General features: G+C 33.4%; 2 protein-coding genes across 2 annotated transcripts; one reads left to right on the top strand and one right to left on the bottom strand.

Moving 5' to 3' along the window:
* Nucleotides 1-7,026: 7,026 nt before the first annotated feature.
* Nucleotides 7,027-8,850, top strand: LOC18038198 (zinc-finger homeodomain protein 9). Its single transcript, XM_006431084.2, has one exon. It carries the CDS (start codon nucleotides 7,270-7,272, stop codon nucleotides 8,407-8,409), a length of 1,140 nt encoding a protein of 379 aa, XP_006431147.1. The 5' UTR covers nucleotides 7,027-7,269; the 3' UTR covers nucleotides 8,410-8,850.
* A 6,414-nt stretch (nucleotides 8,851-15,264) lies between these two features.
* On the bottom strand, nucleotides 15,265-16,206 carry LOC18038299 (mini zinc finger protein 2). The gene has a single exon (XM_024182090.1). It carries the CDS (start codon nucleotides 15,985-15,987, stop codon nucleotides 15,592-15,594), a length of 396 nt encoding a protein of 131 aa, XP_024037858.1. The 5' UTR covers nucleotides 15,988-16,206; the 3' UTR covers nucleotides 15,265-15,591.
* Between the last annotated feature and the right edge of the window lie 701 nt (nucleotides 16,207-16,907).

The following is a 16,907-nucleotide window of genomic DNA, read 5'->3' as shown; positions in this document are numbered from 1 at the left end:
CTGTTTCATAAAACAGTGTTTTCTTTTCAGTCTTGAAGCATCAATTCGATGTTTCTTGTGACAGTTTCCAAGCTTTTGCTTAAAATTTTCCAGGCTGTTTAGACACATCTATACGATGCTATGTTACGGTGCATTTGTGGATATATTACAACTAATCGATATTTATATATGTAAGAAGTTTGTTCGGAGCGACCTTAATACGTAGACATATGAATTATTTTTTTTTCACACTATTAGTTTCGAATATCTGAACTTATAACTGAATGAATTTGCTTTAAGGTATTCGAAGAAAGTATATATTTATTTCTCACGTATCCACAAAATTAAGGCTAGCTAAGAATATGATTTTTTTAAAAATATATATATATATATATATACAGTCATTAACTCGATCGACTACTTGAATGATGATTAAATTTTGTACGCGGATTTTATTTTTATAAATATATAAATGGTGTTGCATTAGACAGAACCTTATCCTCCTCGTCTGTGAGTTGTGAGTTGTGAGTTGTGACTCTCTCTCTCTCTCTCTCTGCGTGGCTCTGGGCCAGTATATCTGTATATGCTCCATTACATAAAAAGCACTGAACTTTCCACTAAAATGACTTCCACAACAATCCCATTCGGCCTAATTGGGTCCCCAATTAGCCTTTGTAGTAGTACGTTGCATATCACCTTGTTGAAAAAAACATGCCATTATTGCCGTAAAGCCGTGCTGGTTGTTGCCTTGACCATAACTTGTATTATTTCATTTGAGGAGAACAAATTTTTATTAATTATACTCCCACTTGATAAATTAATTGAATAGAAGAACATGCTATTATGTTTTTTTTTTTTTTGCCTTCTACTTCATTGCTACTGTAATTTTTTTTTTGTATATTAAATTATCTGGTATCTGAAAATTACATTAGATCACGACTAATTTAAATTCGAGCCGGGTAGAACCACTAAGACAGCAAAACTCTCGCAACAAATATTTAACGTTGCTGCATTCTCAAGTCTCGAATTGAGGACCTTGATTAAATTAGAACAAAATTTGCTACTATAAATTTTATTCATAACATTTACAAAAATTTTTTTCTTTTTTAAGAAAAAGTTAAGAAAAATAGGAAACTTTTAGTGGTTAAGATTCATAAAACTATCATGAATAGAGAGAGGGTTGTGAGAAAAAAAGAAAAAGCCTATGTGGCTAGCTAGGTAAGTGATAGGTAACTTTATTTTAAACAAACACAATAATTCATGATGATAAATCTGTATCATGCATGGCATGGGTAGAATTAACATTAATCATGGGTCAACTACTCAACTATTTGTTTGATTTTTACCAATTGATTCTTGTAATATGTTTTGGTACTTTTGACTCATTTAAAAATTTTTCACTATTTAATTCTTGATATGTATGGTATGAATTACGAATAACGATAATTACAAACAAATCACATTTAGCAAGGGAGTTCGAGTATTGGGGTCTAGATATATTCAAAACTTTTTGAATTTACAGTTAATTTATAAAGTCGATTATGCTTCAAAAGAATATGCTATGTTATACGTTGTAGGCTTGTAGCCAATGACTCTCGCTAAGTAGATATTTTGTTGAAAGAGTGTGTAAGAAAAGGATAGTAAGTGAAAAAAAAGAAAAGAAAGAAAGAAAGTTTACTCAAAAGGTCAATACTCAATAGCAGTGTTCACAATCTAACCAAATTTGATGAAGCATATAACATGCACGCCTTGTGATTTCGAAATTCTAAGCGCCCTTCTCACTTTTGTTTACAAAAGAAAATGTTTTTTTTTTTTCACCCCCATCATTTAAAAACGGAGATACCTTCAAAGTAATTTAATGATTTTGCTCAATTATTTCTAAGAAAAGAAGAACAAGATATGATTTTCACTCAATAATTCAATGTTGCTTGGGTGGCCATCTTTCTTTACTCACGTAACTTCACATCGACAGGACTCTTAATTTAATAATTTTGCACATCAATTCAAGAACGAAGAGTGAATTATTTAATTTATTATCATTTTTTTTTAATGTTGATATTACAACCACAGATTTTACGGATATACATCGCAAACTTCTGTCCCTATAACTATATCTACTCTACTAACTCTTATCACTTTTACGAGAGAAATTATCAATTCGAAAAACAAATGACTCAGGTTCTGTTGAAGCTCCTTCAAGTCGCGGGTGCAGATAGAACAGCCTGCACTGAAAGCCCATTGGCGAATTATCTAATTAATTTAATTAGATGCGATTAGATTGGATAGTTAACGTGTCTCAATAGGTTTGAAGTGACGTAACATTCCCTTCACAAGAGGTGAAGTGACTATTTGAAGTCAATATTTGAAGTCAGACGAGTCTCATTTCCCATAAAAAAAAAAAAAAAAAATGGTCTTTGTTCTTTCTTTTCATTGTGAAAATGACACCAGCTATACTGATTTTTTTTCCCCCAGTTAATTTCAAAACTCTAAAATTTATATAAAAAAAAAAGTTGAAGAATTCTGCTTTTGTTCATTAGGCTATTGATTGATGGATGGGAAGGTGGCTTAGGGTCAAAATGTGAGTTAGCAACATTAATCGGCAATTTGTCTTTGAGTTTTGTCCAATAATTTGGTCGGATGAACTGCTATAGCTCCGTGCATTCGTTAGGGAGCTTGAAATTCATATTTATCAATACCAAATTACCAATTATATATATACAAGTGAGGATGTCCTCACTTTAATTATGCATAGTAAAATAAAAAAAAAATATAGATTTCAACGCATTAGAGATTGTATTTTTTATCTATTAGTGACATCTTAATTTTATTCTCTATAGTCATTACATGTTAAGAAATCCTTAAGTTATTAAAGTAAGGAATAAATAAATAAATAAAAAGTAAAACACACACTTTAATACAATGTGCTTCATCTTTGATATATTAGAGTTTGTATTTTTATTATATTTGAGCTAATCCTTTATGTTAATAATTTGAAAATTCTATCATTGGAAAATTATTCTAAATCAAATGATAATATGTAAATTTGTAGAATATATATTAATACAGAGACTTGTAGTATTGAAAATCTTGAGAAAGAAAAGAGTCTAACTCTCAATTGTAAGAAGAATGTTTTCCAAATCACTTGTGAATGCAATTTCAAGTTCTATATACAGATTGATTAAACCAAACTTTTCTCAAATTTTTGTATATGAAATATGTGTACATTGATGGGCCTCAATATACTACACTGGGGCAAATTTATATAAATTTACAATATCGTGCATAGGAAAAAAAAAATAATCTTTTAAATGGAAACAAATGTCATCTTCATGGTGATTGAATACAACAATTGAAAGTGTTTGACTAGTCACCTTTCTCATGGCTACAAAGATCATTATGGTATGCTACCTAATATATTTACCTATACGTAAAAGCCTCCATAAAAACAAGGTCATTCTAGATAACAGGAAAAGGAAAATATTATATATAAAAAAAATGATAAATATAAAAGTGAAGATGGTGAGGAAGTAATTTTCATGAAACGTGACTCATTGCTCCTAAAGAATGGGCAATGATATGTGTTTTAGGTGGGTGGCGTGTGTATGGTGCTGTGTCCTTGTTTCAACACCATCTTATAATTCATACTCAGAACTCACTGCTTGCTCTTGCTTTTGGGACCCAAATAAGCAAGCAATTCCCTCACATTCAAACATGTATGATCCCCAAAGGAATGCTTCATTATGTGCCTCTCACTCTCTCTCTCTCTCTCTCTTTCTTTTCCCCTTAATGATGAGTAATTCTTTGTCCCATATTTAATAAAATATAATAATCCTAGATCCCACTTTTACAAGCTATTTATCAGTTGAATTTGATCGAATGCGTTAGATTATATATTAATTGCATTCACATTCTTTATTAATTAAGTGCCATCAATTAGTAGGTGGTACACGATTTTAAGGAGTTGGGGAGTTTCTTTATTCACAAGTGTTTAAAAAAAATTAATAGCAAATATGCATGACTCGTTCTAAATTCAGATATATGGATTTCATTATATTAAAACTATTTAGAAGTCAGTTCTTTAGCCTTTATGATCCTCAATTGTTGGTGTATAACTGTATATGAGTAGTAATAAATTGTGAAATACAAAGCACAGAGTTACAGATTATTTTTTTAAATCTAGATTTATAAAACTAGCAAGTAAAGTAATACAGAGAAAAATACATCTTTTTTTTTATATTTATAGCTCTCTTATAGATATAGTCATGGCATGGCATGCACTAAGAAATGTAAATTTTGAGAAGGGGATTGATTCAACTAGTTGATGAGTCATGTGCTTCTGCAGAATTTCTCACAGCGGCACCGAAAAAATGGAAAAGTGTAAAAAAAAATATATATAAAAAAGGCTCAAATGTCTAGTCAAATCCAAAAGCTAATCAGGTGATCAAAAACTCAAAAAGCACTTTCAAGTTTCCCCATCGAGCTTCTAAGAACTTATAAAAAGGAAAAAGAAATTAAAAAAAAAAAATCAACAACGTCTTCTTAATAATGTTTCATTTATTCTAAAAAAATAATATTGTATTGAATTTGATATAAATAATAAATTCTCCTGAAGTTGTGAGTTTCGATGCAGCGGTTGGGGTTTTCACCGCGTTCGATGATTGAACCTTAGGTGCTGTATGATTGGATTGCTGATGTCACCTACCCCAAATTTGTGATTGATTTCCCCCAAATCAAATCCCATTGGTTTATCACACTAATCAAACTGCCTCTTCAATTAATTATAACTCTGTAATTGTTTTTTTATTTCGTCACGCCAATTTCAGTGCCATCAACGGTTCAGAAACGCATCAAAGTTTGAGTTAAATTTCAGAAATCCCAGCTCAGCTTTTTTATATATATGGAACAATTTTCGCTCCTTGTATTTGATTCTAATGTGAAATGAAATTGTTACTTTGATGGGCTCTGTGTGTGTGTGTGTGTGTTTTTTTTTTTTTTCCCCCTCAAGTGGAGATTTTGATACATCCATTTTCGAAAAATTTCCCACGCATACATTAGTATGTAGTAATAAAAGAAATTTTGCCATAATAGAAAATTGTCCCAAGTGTGCAATTACAACAAACAATACAGCAGCATTGACGTCCTGTATCATGTCTCCCACTTTCTTTTTTATAAATTTGCTGAACAAAGCTGCACGGGATGTACTACGTGGCAGCAACCAGATGTAAAGTGTAAAGCAGACGAGTTGCCACGTGGGCAAAGCATACCACGTGTCCGTTGATCAAGATATGTCTTTTTACGTGATAATCATGATTATTATCATCATCATCATCTCGTTTCTCATGCACTAAACTCCAAGATCGGTCCCCAAATTCCGGTTCGGTTTTTGAAACGTGGAGTCGCTGTTTGACTGGTTCTTCTGAGAGGGTGATGAAACGGCCTCGTTTCACTCGTATGGTGGGTTTTGTCCGGACAAGCAACGCCCCCGTTCAACGTCCGAAAATTCAGTGAAGCCGACAAAGATACCTTTAATTTTTAGGGCCGTAGTGACCCCAAACACCCTCGATTTTATAGATTCGCTCCATTCATTGTGAAATGACCTTTCTGCCAACCGTCCTTTTACCTCATTAAAGATAATCGATTTAATTACAAACATTTAACTCCAATTGATATGCAGATGCAGGGTCCCATTGCGATACCTCTGGTGCTATTTTTGTAATAGTTTAAAAATAGTTTTATTTCTTGATGGACATAATCGTAGGTGCAAGTAAAATTTAGCATTCATATTTATTTTGAAATTTTGAAATAAAGTTTTAGAAATTGATTTCACCTAGATCTTACCAAATACGATGCTGCTGTTACACTTTATTGATTTATTATTATGTTTTTTGAACGAGATGTGGTTACACTTTATTGTTTTCAAACGATTGGAACTAAAACAGTGCTGTGCCCTGTGCATATAATACATACATACACTTACTAGTCTAGAATTCTCGCGCCGATTATGTCAAATCTTTACGGGAGAATATTTTATCGCACCGTGAGTCAAATAAGATATACGTCTTTTTCTTACTTATTCTTTTGAATTTCTTTCTAATCAAGGGGTATTATAGTCCTTAAAGTTAAAGTATAAGGATTAGAGGGTTGGCAAGATCAAAATGAATTAGAGGGTTTCTGTTAAAGCCCTGTGCAACTTGACAAAGTTAATGTGGCTTACAGACTAGAGACAGACGGACAAACTCTCACAAATTGCTGAATTATACCCGAACCCCACCGAGTCCACTCAGTTTATAGCCTTGTCGACTCGACCAATTAATCACGAACAACAACTGAGTCAGAATAAAACCAGGATTAGCAATTGTGCTTTCGTACTAAAAATGAGCACACTGCACATACATGATGTATTGGGGATATTTATTACAGCGGTGGGTCAATAACATCGCAGCCCCTGATGTTTTGCAATTTCTCAACTACGGCAATAGTTTTTCAATTATAGCAAATATATCTTTGCCCTTTTTTTTTTTCTTAATTATTACACTTCTAATGTACTAATATCTATGGTAAAGAAATCTGTTGAGACCAGCTATATCAGGTTTAGTATATTGTAATTTAGATATTTAGATTGAGAACAAGTTTAATTTTATTCTTAAAGTTAAATATACAAAAAAAAAATGCATAATATTTTTGGAATCTTCTTCACACAAGATGAGAAAGAGGCGAGATTTATCACTTTACCATCTAGCTAATAAATGATTTCCCACATCCTTTATTCATCATTATCAATAAGAGAATCTGCTCAACTTAGCAGCACTAAAAATGTATACGCAGGAATTCTTGAATTAGGGAACTATGTAATAAAAATGGAGAAACACACACCACTTGAGAAATTGTCAACATTCAAGGGTCTAGATGTTATTAGTCCATTTATTACAGAACATCCAACGCCATAACTAACCCTTGAGTGGGGTTTGGGGTTAAAAATTAACCATGGATTAGAACTAGGGTTAAAAGAACAAGTGGTTAAGAAGGGACAACCACAAAACCCAGATTTTTATTATCAACAGTCATCACTGCTCATCATCATCATCATCAATATCATCAATACCATCTTTCTTTCTTCTTCTTCTACCTTCGTTTTTTCCTCTCCCATTTCATGGACCAAAAATTCAATCTTTTTATCAAAAACCTAACCCTAACAACTTCTTGAAAGCACTTTTCGTCTCAAAATCACTTTTGTTTTTTTTTTTAATCTCCTCCTCCTTCAAGCTTTTAATTAAATGTTTCAACTCAACCATGGACATAACCCCCACCAACAACAACACACTAAACACAAACACTAACTCCAAGTCCCCTGAAACAGACACCACTGATCATCATCAAACGGGAGCCACTCGGATCCACTCAGCGAAGCCGTTAACCTTCACAAACGGCGTCTTGAAACGCCACCAGCCTCAGCCGCAGCACCACCAACGTCACCACCACCACCACCACCACCCAATTGTTGTAACGTACAAAGAATGTCTCAAGAACCATGCAGCGAGCATAGGTGGCCATGCACTCGACGGCTGTGGAGAGTTCATGCCGTCCCCGACCGCCACCCCCTCAGACCCCACTTCTCTAAAATGCGCCGCCTGCGGCTGCCATCGTAACTTCCACCGCCGTGAGCCTGATCAAGATCATCATCTCCCTCACGTTCCAACAACGGCAACAACAGCAACAATTGAGTATCAGCCTCACCACCGCCACCACCCACCACCACCGGTGACGCAGCCACCGTCTCGAAGGAGCCCCAGCTCTGCATCTCCGCCACCGATCTCTTCCTCATACTACCCTTCAGCACCCCATATGTTGCTTGCTCTCTCAGGGAACTTGCAGCAGAGTAGTGCCGCAGCTGCAGTACCGCAAGAGAACCACCATATTAGCAATAATCATCATCATAATAACAATAATATTATGATGAGCAACAGCGGGGGCAGCAGTGGAGGCAGGAAGAGGTTTAGGACAAAGTTTAGTCAGAGTCAGAAGGAGAAAATGTTTGAGTTTGCAGAGAGGGTTGGGTGGAAGATGCAGAAGAGGGATGATGATTTGGTTCATCAGTTTTGTAATGAAGTTGGTGTTGATAGGACTGTGTTGAAAGTTTGGATGCACAACAACAAAAGCACTTTTGCGAAAAGGGATTTGAATGGTGCTGGCGGCAGCGGCAGCGGCAGTGTTGGCGGTGGAATTGGAAGGATCAATCTTGATGATGACAACACTGGCAACGACAACATCAACAACAGCAAGAGCGGTGACGGGGATGACCAAGACGAGGAAGAGGGTATCAATAATAATAATAATAATGGAGTGCGGAATTTGAATCATCAGTTCGGAAGTGCTACTGAAAGTGCTGCGCATGTCGCCAATGCTAATGGGGGCTCCTCTTCTTCATCTTAAATTGATCATGCAAGATGATACATCATCCATGAGAACTTGATGAGAATAAGTGTTAGATATATAGAAGAGTAAGGACTACTTGTTTCTATTCCTAATTTTAGTTGTTTCTTCTTTCTTTAATTTCTTTCTATTAATTATTATTATTAATTTCTCATTTTGTTGCTAGAGTTTAATCAAATGATCATCATGGGAGAGCTTGTTCCAAAAAGGAAATTTTCTTTTATTTTCTTTTCTGGGCTTGATTTCTCCTTTGAGATCTTCTTCTTCTTCTCCTTCCTCATCATCTCTGGAAATGAACAGTTTGCGAGTGTGTGTCTGTGTGCGTTTTCTTTTTTTTTCATATTATCTTGTCTGAGAGAAAGAAGCAAAAAGTGTTCATGCTAGCTTAGATTTAGAGTGGTTACAAAATTATTCTAATATATCCCGTTAGCTTTATGCCAATACTTTAGTGTTTAATTTGTGAAGAGATTTGATTTAATTTGGGACTGAATCATTTTATGATCATTTGTTGTTCCCTTATAATATTATTATTATAGTTTTATAACTTAAGTGGTTAAGATAAGCTAATATGTTCTTTAGGAATCTCGTCGTTTTGGATTTTTATTTTTATTTTTTTAATTCTAGGCAAATTAACTTTTAGCTTTTGGCGTTTTGGATAATGTTTATGCTTTAAAAGCCAATTGTGGGCTGTAGTTAGAGCAGCAAAATCCAAGGTTTAGTTTAATTAATATAAAGAATGTTTTACTTAACTTTCCTTTTAAGGGAAGTCGAGTTAAGTTGATGACAATTAGTGAGTGCTTTTGCGTATTGAAAATAATAATAATAATTTGTTTTGGCGAAGATGATGATGGTGACGAAAGTGGTACTTCAAATGTCGAGCGTCCTGTCCATCAACTCCTTGTGGGTTTGTTTAAGTTTTAGGTCATTGGTGAAGTCATTAATCTTGTTTTTCTAGGAGCCAGGGGTCTGAAGCCTCAACCGCCATAGCATGGGCAATTTTTGGGCCTCGCTGCTAGTCCTTAGTCCTCTCCTCCCTTAAGACCAGTAATTTCATTTTAATATTTTTTGACCAAAAGAAAAGACCACCCCATAAATTTCTCTGATGTCATTTGGGTGTTAAAGTGGAATCTTGAGTTGAAGCTTCAACAATTTGTTTTAAGTTTTTTTGCAAATTAATGTCAACAAAAGGTGCGAAATTTACGGACTTGATGACACGTTTCTACGGGTAAGATACCAAATATTGCATCCTCAATGCTTCTGCAGTGTTATTGCTTTCACCATAATCTTTCAATTATGTGCCTGTAAATTAACAATGCACCCTCTAAAGAATAATTTAGTTAATGATGGAGTTTACTTGAAGCAATGAACAAATTCCATTTCCGCAGCTTCATATATTATATAATTCACTGTGCATCCGTTACATGTCAACTAAATTTACTGTGGCTGAGTGCGACTTGACTTTCCAAAATGTATGATTAAAAATCTGAATTTTGAACTTTGTTAGGTAACTTTTAGGGCTCACGCTACCGTTTGCCAAAGTAAAAATTACAACTCATTTTTCTTTCAGAACTTTGTTTTGGGGAAATTATATATATATATTTTGTATTTCAATGTAAAAATTCTTCTTTTGATTGAGTGTCAAATCAACCAAAGGGACAGTCAGCTTACTTGTAATATTATCTCCAAGACCTTTCAAAATCAGGTTATTCAGGTTACAACTTTTTTGAGATTGTGCTACAAAGACAGAAATTTTGGTTGACAAGATAAATGCAATGGGGAAAATAAATATAATGAAATTTGACTGTAACTCAGTTGGCCCCTTCCTGGGGAAAAAATATCGTTTGCTTTCTCGGTTTTGACTGGTTTTATCTTTTTATGTGGTCATTAAAAGTTCCCCCATGTGACTGATAATTGAATTTGACGTGGTTCTAATTTGCAACTTCAATCTGATGTTATCAATTAAATTTAAACAACTCGATTAGCTCCAAGTAACTCTTCAAAAAATATAATATTGGGAGAAAGTGTAGTCAATTGTTGACGGAACGGAAACCCAACTGAGCAGGAGCAGCACACTGTCAAGTTAATTAATTAAATGTATACATACGAAGGCTGGATTAATTAATTTATATATCATAGGATTCGTGTGTCCATCCATCATGTGATTCAGTATCCGCGCCTTTCTCATCTCACGTGCTCCCGCATTTGCACATTTAAATTGTGTTTCACACCACGATTGCTTATTTATAGATTAAATTCTAACACATGGAATGGAAACATGAAAAATTTAGCACTACTAATTGCATGCCAAAATCCAGCTTCTATCTACTACTAATAGGGGTACCACTAAAGAGATTATTTATTTTTGGGTGAAACATCAATTTTCAACACATATAATTAATGAGTATTTATGTCTTTGGTTTGTGACAATGTTTTCCAATGTCCGTATCCCTCTAGCGGTAACTAAATCTGAAAAAAAAATATATCCATTTTTTTACTAATAATATTATTTATTATATAATTTTCCTAATTAGTTATTAATTATAGAAGATTAGATAATAATATTTTATGCAATAATTATAAAATATCTACTAAAGATGAATACAAAAAGTTAGATATATATATTTTTTAAAATTTGATTGTGAAAGGGGATTTTGAGCAAATCGTGATCAAATATATACAAATGAGCTGTCTTTTCAATTATTGACAAAGAGATGAAAAGTAAGATCACATTTTATAAACTAGCTAGCAATTTGCTAAAGGACGTAGAGCACGTTTCTATGAGTAAAGATACCAAGTATTAGCCACTTCGGCCTTGATCGGAGTGATGGGCTGCTGTCCTCACAAGCATTATGAGGGCAGCGGTTTAAGCCCCCACAAAAGTATTTGTGGGGGCTAACGTGCTTATTTGTTTAATATTTCAAAAATTTTCTCTCCCTCGTGCAATACGAGTGGAGTATGGACATCCCTCTTCTGTAAGGAATTATTTGTCTGGGTATGTACTTCACAGAATTCAATGTAATAATATAAGTCTCAATCATGTATTTCTGATTGTAAATATCAGTGTAATATATCTGCTATAATAACAGTTGTAAATATCTGTGTAATGCAATAATATGATGATTAATCAGTATTAAAAAAAAAAAAGATACCAAGTATTACATCCTCAATAGGAAAAAGGACAACTGATTACTATATTGGTTATAATTCTATAATTCCTTGCTAGTCCTAAATCTTTTTTTTTTTGTTTTAATAAATTAGAACATTCATATGATAAATTTAATTAAATTAGATTCTAGACTTCTAGTTTTCAGACCTTTAGAAAGAACTGAGAATTCTCATCACATCTAGAATTAAATAATTCATTTCCTAAGCTATTTATTTTCTGATATTGGTCTATTACTACTTTCTCCTATCTCTAGTTTTTTTTTTTTTTTATAATTTTCTTCTCCTACTAACAGATACATTAATTCTATCTTTCGCCGAGGTAACTTTCGCTGCTTTTACAATTATTCATCAATGAGTGAAAGAATTAATACAAATAATTTTCTCTTATTTGGTATATTAAATATCCAAAGTCTAATTCTGAGCTATTACTAGTTTTACTACTACATTCACTAACAACCCAATTGGAAAAAATAATGCTATATTCTATTGCCCTTTAAAGTTCATTCCCTCAATGTTTTTTTTTTTTTTTTTCTTCCCACGGTTTGCAGTAACGGCCAAACAAATTGAAGAATATTTCTTCAAAAGGAGATTAAATTTGAGTGTGTTGCGAATATCTTTATTCAATACTGCCTCCTTCGTAGAAATACAACTGGAATTCTCTTTTGATTTGTATAATAATATGTATATGTATGAAAAGATAAATTATAAAAGACAGCTGGTAAAGCTCCGATAATGAGAAAACGGCCGTATATATTGACCAAGTTTCTGACATCACATTGCTTCTAATCTTTGTACTATTTTTCATTAAATAAGATGATAAGAAGGCATTGAATTTGTTAGACACCAACACCATACTCTTCCATATTGCCGCTGCTTACCAGTTGCCAAGGCTATATTTAAAACCAAAATTCAAAGGCATAAATGAAGTTTTTGCAGCTTTAAATCCTGACCCTTCCTTGATCATCATCTTCTTCGGGAAAAAAAAAAAAAAAAAAAAAAGAGAAAAAGGAGCAAGTGAAATATACCTTGACAGAAGCACCAATTGCAAGTCAATGGAGGACCACAAAATTATTTTGTAGCATAAAAGATTAAAGATTACTCACTCCACTTTATATAAAACAAATAAATAAATAAATAAATGTGGTCCATAATTATATTCTCAAACCAATATCCCCTCATAAATCTTTTTATTTGACAGCATCCTCTGTTGGCTCACACCAACCCATTAACACAATTTTGGAATCCAAATTCACCTACAGAATTACATCTTTGTTGCCAGAAAACACTTGGTTTTATTCCAAGCTGAATCCCAATATTTTTATTTTTAGTTTTTATGACAACCAGGAAGATAAAAATTTCTGGGCCAAGTAAGTGGAAATGATGAATTGAAAAGCAGGCTGCAGAGTTTCAACTGTACCATGGTTATGTCCAATCAGGTTATGGACTCGTTGATGTGAAAACAAAGATGCAAAGAACCCTTTTGTCTGACCCAAAATTGGAAATTCATGAGACCTATTTGTCCCAATTCACATGCTGCCCATTGCTTAGTCTTAATTTAGGTCGCACAATTAATGGTCCAGTTGACAGAATGAGTGTGTATACACACTCATTCAATTCAATGAAATCACAGTGAGTATGCGTTTATACATATAAAAGAGTAATAATTTTGTAGGTATTCTGTATGTTATGATCAAAAGTGCTATCAAATAATATTATTGGTCATTTATAATTTTAGCTTCTTATAAAAGTAAACGAGTTTACTCGCAAAACCACGACTGATTAAACGATGTATTGATTTTGATGTTAAAAGTAACCAATGGGCTGAAGAGATTCATTTCTTCGGTTTCTGAAGAGAATGTAGTTCATTTAACGGACCGTGGCCTGGTGTAGTTCCAGTTGAGAATTGCTATAGACAGGTCCACCGCATTGGCTGGTGTGTATTTGGAAAGAGGCCCACTGTCGTAGAGTTTGGGCCTCGTTGATTAAATCCTCAATTTCGCCTTTTACCTAATGAATTTTCATCACCTACAAACTGAATAATATTTGTGTCTCTTTATTCCCATTTAAAAGGTTATTATTTTCATTCATGTATTTATTTAATTGGCACTCAATGTTATTAGAATAAACTAATCCGTACAACAGCTTATTTGATTCGATTAATGAACTATAGATTATCAAATTATTGATACTACTTACGTCATTTACAAATGGCTTTAGCTAGACAACCAGTCAACTTAGATATTATATGTTGTGTGAAAAATATATTGATGAATATAACATTGACATTATCATGGAAAATGAAAGAGAATTTGAGCTCAACGCAGCAATGATTATGATGCATTTTATGGTATATTCTTACTTTTTAACCAGTATTAGTTAAAAATTTATGTTACTTATAAAAAAAATTTATATTATAATGTTAAAAAATAATCAAACTCTATATGTTATTAAGTCTTTGCTACTAGGTTTTTTATGATAACTTCTTATCTTACTATTTATTATCTGATAATTGAAGTTTTCTCGTCGTACGCTTCGAGGAACAATAAAATTTTGAATTATTTTATGATCTACCTCACTTGTTTAATAAGATATTAAATTATTAGGAGTAGCAAAGTAAAAGTAGGAAGATTAAGTCATCACATTCTTAGTTTACGGATCCAAGAATTGCAGGTTGATAGCTACACTCACTTCCATTCCTTAACAAAATTTCATTGAGTACTTGCAAACTTGATAGGTATAGCATCTAATTACGGGCCTGACAAACAGCTTTTCCGCTTGGATTCTATTAGCATTCATACTCCAAAACCATCAATGAACCAATCTTGTGATGTGTTTGAATTGACATCCACCCGATTCATCAATAACATGTACCTGAAGTTTGTTCATTCCAATCCTCAGTGCCTAACTTGAACATTTATGCTTACACATCTCACATGTAAGGTATCCAGTTGTTTAATGATCAATTCTGTCAGGTTTCTGAAGATTAAGAAGGAAAAAAGAATATCAATCATTTAATATATGGGATTTCAATATCTCGAAGCTTGAAAAAAAAAAAAAAAAAACTAGTTCATGACATTTAGGTAGCTTTATACTTTCATTTTTTTAATGAAATTTTTATCGTCATCTTGTGGTTGGTCAGCCTCACACATATACGATCATCTTTCTAGCTATCTTAGGTTTTGAATGCTAGTGAGTTGTATTGACCAACTAATGAAAGTGGTTTATTATAGTTTAAGCTTTAATCAACTTTTGAGTCCTGTCACGAAGAAATTTTCCATTATAACAACCAACATGATTAGATATGTGTGGGCCTGTAACTCCAAATAAGTAATCGATCTTACCATACATCATACCATACGTGATTAGACTACTACATTCGGAAATAATTATTCCAAAAGAATTTTTTTCCTTAATTAATCAATTAATTGATATAGACCATGTTATTGCATAACATTGATTATGTTAGCTGGTTATGTGTAGACCGATTATTTCAGCTATATGTATCACTTGTTCTGGAATTACATGCTTACTATTCTTGAATTAGAAGCCTTATTGCTGTAGCCACTCTCCTCAAACAAGTATAGTTCTGAAGAAATTCAGCAGAATATTGATGACATTCACAGGTTCTTGATTTCAAAGTGGAAAAACACAATGGAATTAGGAGTATTATTGCACCAAAACAACTATATATGAATCTAAAGACAAAATCAGAAAAAGGGAGAATCATTCATTCATATTCAAGAACAAAACACACTTCTTCTCTCTTTTGTACATAAATATGAGATCACAAATTAAGGAGGTCTTAGCCACTCATGTCAATGAATTAACCCTATAAATCGACAAGGAAAATGAACAATCTCAAACACGAAAACCAAATTAAAAAGAGAGAGAGAGAAAGTACTTGAAGATCAAAACCCTCAAACCCAGATATATAGAGAAACAAGCAAAGTTAACACATGACATGAATTAACCTCCACTGATTAACAATCCTTGATTAAGCTTTAGTTTCATCTCTAGTTAAGTCGCGGTTGAAGACGGTGAAGAGCACTCACACACGACCTCAGTGTCAACTTCCCTTCTGTGAAAGCTTCTATGGCAGCCACATGCAGCACAAGTGAGTGCAGCAGCTGTGCCTTCCTCTCCACTGGCCATGAACTCTCTGCAACCATCAACAGCATAACCACCGACACCGGCAGCATGATTCTTTTGGCACTCTGCATACCTCACACTCCTCACTGTGACAGATGAAGCAGTTGAGTTTCTTGATGGCTCCTCTCTTCTCAACACCACTTGCCTCTTCCTCATTTTGCTTGTCCCGAAATTTTTTGTATCCTCTTCTTCTTCTTCAAAAACTTCGAAATTTTCTTTAGAATTAAGAAATTGTTTCCCTGAACCAGAATCAGAAACTGGCATTAGATATAAATAGAAGAGGAAAATAGAGAGAGAGAGAAAGAGACAGAGAGGAGAAACAATATTAAGAGATATATATACAGTGAGGAAAAAAAGCTCACTCTCAAGCCCTAACCCTAGGCTGCATATTTATAGCATGTGTGAACTTGTTTATAATTGACTTTTGATCTCTATTAGCAATATTAAGCATATTCTTTTGTGTTTATTATTTTGCTAATTGCTTCGAACCGCTATTATGAATTGATGGTCCAACTGCTTTAACAACTCGTATTAGTTTATAAATAAAAATAATAACTTGTGGAAAATGGGCAAACCCTAAAATGATGAGAAAGTTTCAATTTTCACCCAACATAGTGATTGGCTTAAAATAGAATGACCAGCTAATTAATTAAACTGCTTCTTGATTTAATTCTACCACACACACACACATAGACATATATTTGGCCTCGATGCCAACAAGACTTGTCCAACTTAACCTAAAAACGTGTGTTCGATTAATATGATAGCCAAACTTTGTACGGAAAATCAACAATGCATCCTCAATCCAATTCTTGTTTGCATGTAAGACAACATGATATGATCAAAAATGAAATTAATTAAAAAAATTTAAAAAAAATCAACTTTTGTTTCACGGTCATTGTCTATCAAACTCTCAGATTGTGTATAATTTATATATTTTTGTAACCTGCTAATGGGCATATAGAACACTTTGTTTAATGCCATATGGATTAATTGTTCGGCTACCGCCTGCTTTATGGTATCAAATGAAGTTAGCTAATAACACTTCTACAGAAAATCTAAGGTGTCTGATATATTTTTCACGGTTAGGATTTAATTAAGACATCGGTATCAATTTAGTGTATACATCAAATTTGTTTCTAAAATGTAAATTGATAACCTAACAAGTGACATGATACTACCAA

The sequence above is a fragment of the Citrus clementina genome, unplaced genomic scaffold, assembly GCF_000493195.1.
Source record: "Citrus clementina cultivar Clemenules unplaced genomic scaffold, Citrus_clementina_v1.0 scaffold_6, whole genome shotgun sequence".
Classification (NCBI taxonomy): domain Eukaryota; kingdom Viridiplantae; phylum Streptophyta; class Magnoliopsida; order Sapindales; family Rutaceae; genus Citrus; species Citrus x clementina.
Note: the sequence above shows the minus strand (reverse complement) of the source record. Positions and strands in the feature narration are given on the sequence as shown.